Source organism: Aplysia californica, unplaced genomic scaffold (genome assembly GCF_000002075.1).
Source record: "Aplysia californica isolate F4 #8 unplaced genomic scaffold, AplCal3.0 scaffold00047, whole genome shotgun sequence".
Lineage (NCBI taxonomy): Eukaryota > Metazoa > Mollusca > Gastropoda > Aplysiida > Aplysiidae > Aplysia > Aplysia californica.
The window spans coordinates 1,631,924-1,635,141 of NW_004797317.1; the positions used below are offsets into that span (position 1 = coordinate 1,631,924).

Sequence of the window (3,218 nt, forward strand, 5' to 3'; positions counted from 1 at the left end):
CCCCCTGTGTCTTTCTCTTTGTCTCCATGTAATTACCTGACACTATTATTTGATCAATAATTTTTTTTTTCTGATTGTCTGTCATACATTGTGCCAGTTTTGTTGCAAAATTTGAGTTAACAACTATGCATCCCAGAATTGCTACTATACGCTGATTAATGATATCTTTATGCAGCTGATATATCACATGACAGATTCCACATTTTCTCAGAAGCAGGGCACGTCATGGTGGTATGGTGGACTATTTTTATCCTTGACCTGCTTGGGGTAACTATTTGGCCAATAACGACAACAGCAAAAAAACATATGATCCACACATTGGAAACAGGGGAATGAAAAAACAACATAATCAAACAATGAATAAAGAATTAGATATTTTCACTAACGTTTAACAAGAACCCTCAACTTATTCTTAACGTGACAATTTATACTTTTACACCAATGACTATCAAAACGTAAGCTCATCACAGGAACTGAGTAAAAACATCTTCACACCCAACAAATTACCTGCAGCCTGACCACAGAAATATTGCACTGACAAAGAGCTGGGACTAGAGTTATTAAAAAGGAAAAAAAGGATCTTTGTACCCATTTATCAAGTAATCTCATACAGTGAAAAAAGAAAGAGATCTTTGTATCCATTTATCAAGCAATGCCAAACACTTAAATGTTGCTGTTGTTATCCATCCAGAACACACTTAAAATGAAGAAAGTTCTCCCCACACAACAAATTACCAATATCCTCTCCACAGATGTCTGACACTGGCCAATAGCATTGAACAAGTCGATGAACATGCTATATGTTGACTCAGGATACTGGTTTAAGGCTAGAGAGGTGAAACTTTTGTCTCCATCAGGAGAAAGGTCATCTGAGGAGATGTTTTACAATACTATGAACACAATTTTTGTCATGTAAATGCCAGTCATTTCATTTGAATTGGATGAAGTTTGAAGCTTTTCTCAACACAAATGAGTCATTTAACAAACTAAAAACTCAGAGGTCAAAGTGCTTAAAGTAAATGGAAAGTGAGGGACAAAGTAGGAAAGAAGATAAAATATCACACATCAAGATAAAAGCATCAAAGGCATATAGTAGAGAAGACGTTCATCTCTGTAATGTCACATCTCTAGCCCATTAGCAGAAAGACCACCAGATTATTTATTCATAACTAACCTCACACAAACCAGAAGGGACCAGCAGATGTATTTGTAGTGTAATGACACTTACATTAAATGCAAGACATAGTCAAAGAGAATTAGCCTAGTTAAGCTGTGAGACCATGAATAATCATAAATTTCTCTTACATGGCACAGTTTCACTAAAAAAGTGCTCACCCTCCTTTACAGTTTATAATGCAACTGACATGTCCAGCATACCGTTCCAAAAATGTTCCTCTGTCTCTCTTTCTCTCTTTTTTTCTCTTTCCCTCCCCACTCTCTCTCCAGTACATGCTGGAATACTGACATTCCAATGAGAACTTGCACACACATACACCTACGAGTTATGACTAAACCACACCCCCGACGCTTAACGGCAACTGAGGATGAAAAAGTACTAAACAACTAAATCTTCACATGGAATCCTCAGATTCAAATAAAATTTCACTGTAACAAAACAAAGTCTTGAATTCTAGAATCAAACCCACTGACCCAATTACAGCTGGCAGTTGTTTAACATACTATATTAACTCAGTGGGGCTTCAAATTCTAGTCCTTCAGCAACGCTTGAAGACGAGCTGTTTTGTGGCACTTTAAAAAAGAAGCATAACTTCCTTATTATTCATACATATTTTTCAATTGTTTTCCTTTTAACTGAGACTTAAAACAGTAGCCAACAACACGAACACTATAAAATTCTACTCGTGTATGATTGTTCAAGTTAAAGTGCCCCAACAGTGCCTTTGGTACGTGCTGGTTGGACAAATATGTCCACTGAGTCCTCAAAGAGGAGACGATGGGGTCTCACTACTTTACCTTCATATGACCGCAGTGTCACCCGCAGTGTGTAGAAAAGGGAAGGTGCAGAATCTAACACAATAAAACTGTCATGGTCGTCATCTACAGCAGAGGAAGATGCTGTGTACATTACAGGCTGTTTCTCCTGGCTGACAGCTGATGGTGTACCGAAGGGCGCAAAACCTGTGGAAAGTTTAAAAGGCCTACTCTTATTTCAAGAAACCATTTCTTCAGAGTTCCTGCCCAAGTTGTTTTTGTAAGAAGAGGTAAAATTTTGGTCCTATGAAATATAAGGTCCAATTTTGGACAAAAATATGCGCGGCAGCTGAGTACAGAAAAACATTGACATACTACAGTAACACACCCACAAGGACATCTCATTGAAGACACTGAGAGTAAATTTCATGTGTAACCTTGGTCGAGCCACTTCATGTGGATCTATCAAATCCCCCGAGCTGCCTGTAGACACACCTAGTTCATTTCATAGACAAAGCCACAAAAGAAACGTGAAAAGAAAGAAGGTTGGCACAATGCAACTTTTCAGGCCTCTGTAACTCTAACTCCCAACCACTCAAAGAGTCCCCATCCTAAAACTAAGTGCATTTTGCAAAAAAAACAAAAACAACCTTTTAGACTGCTGAAAATAATACCCATCTAAAAAGTAAACTTTAGATTCTGATTTATAATTGAGGTTGTTAGGAATGGAATGCTTTGAGGATGGGGTCAAAATCAGCACAAAAAAGCAATAAAAATTTTACATTCTCTTTTTAAATATTCCAAACAGTCAATGTGTGTACAAGGGAATGATGGAACTTTTAATTTTCAAACTCCACAGCTTATGATTTGTTTTTAATATTTCTTTACAATTGCCAGCACTAAAGATCCCGGCACACATATATATCTCAAGTTGCCACAGACTTCAACATCCTAAAGAAACTGCAAGCTTTACTATGTGAGTGGCTGCTAGGGTAAAACTAGGGAAAAGACACATTGAACTTAGTCAATTTGAGGTCACAGACAAAAAATGAGCAAAAATATTAACCATTTTTCAATATCGCATCTTTTCATATCTTAAAGGCTTTATTTCTTAATGTGTCCATTTCGATTTTTATTCTACCTTACTCTCTTACTAAGCAAGATATTAACTCATAAACCTAACCACTCTCCAGCAAAACAGAGGACTAGAATGGAAACTGTTTGGCCCGGAATAATATAATATACTCTTGAAAATGAAACAAAGTGTACATGGGAAAAAGGAGTTG

At 37.0% G+C, this 3,218-nt stretch overlaps 1 protein-coding gene across 3 annotated transcripts in view; it reads right to left on the reverse strand.

The window, feature by feature from the left end:
- The window catches only part of LOC101845224, a 36,013-nt gene that overhangs the window by 13,111 nt on the left and 19,684 nt on the right, over positions 1-3,218 (reverse strand). For all 3 annotated transcript variants that reach the window (XM_035968255.1, XM_035968256.1, XM_005092513.3), the window contains 2 exons: positions 1,975-2,139; positions 736-869 (listed from right to left, as the gene is read on the reverse strand). In XM_035968255.1, the coding sequence (XP_035824148.1) occupies positions 736-869; positions 1,975-2,139 (299 nt within the window). The remainder of the gene's footprint in view (positions 1-735; positions 870-1,974; positions 2,140-3,218) is intronic.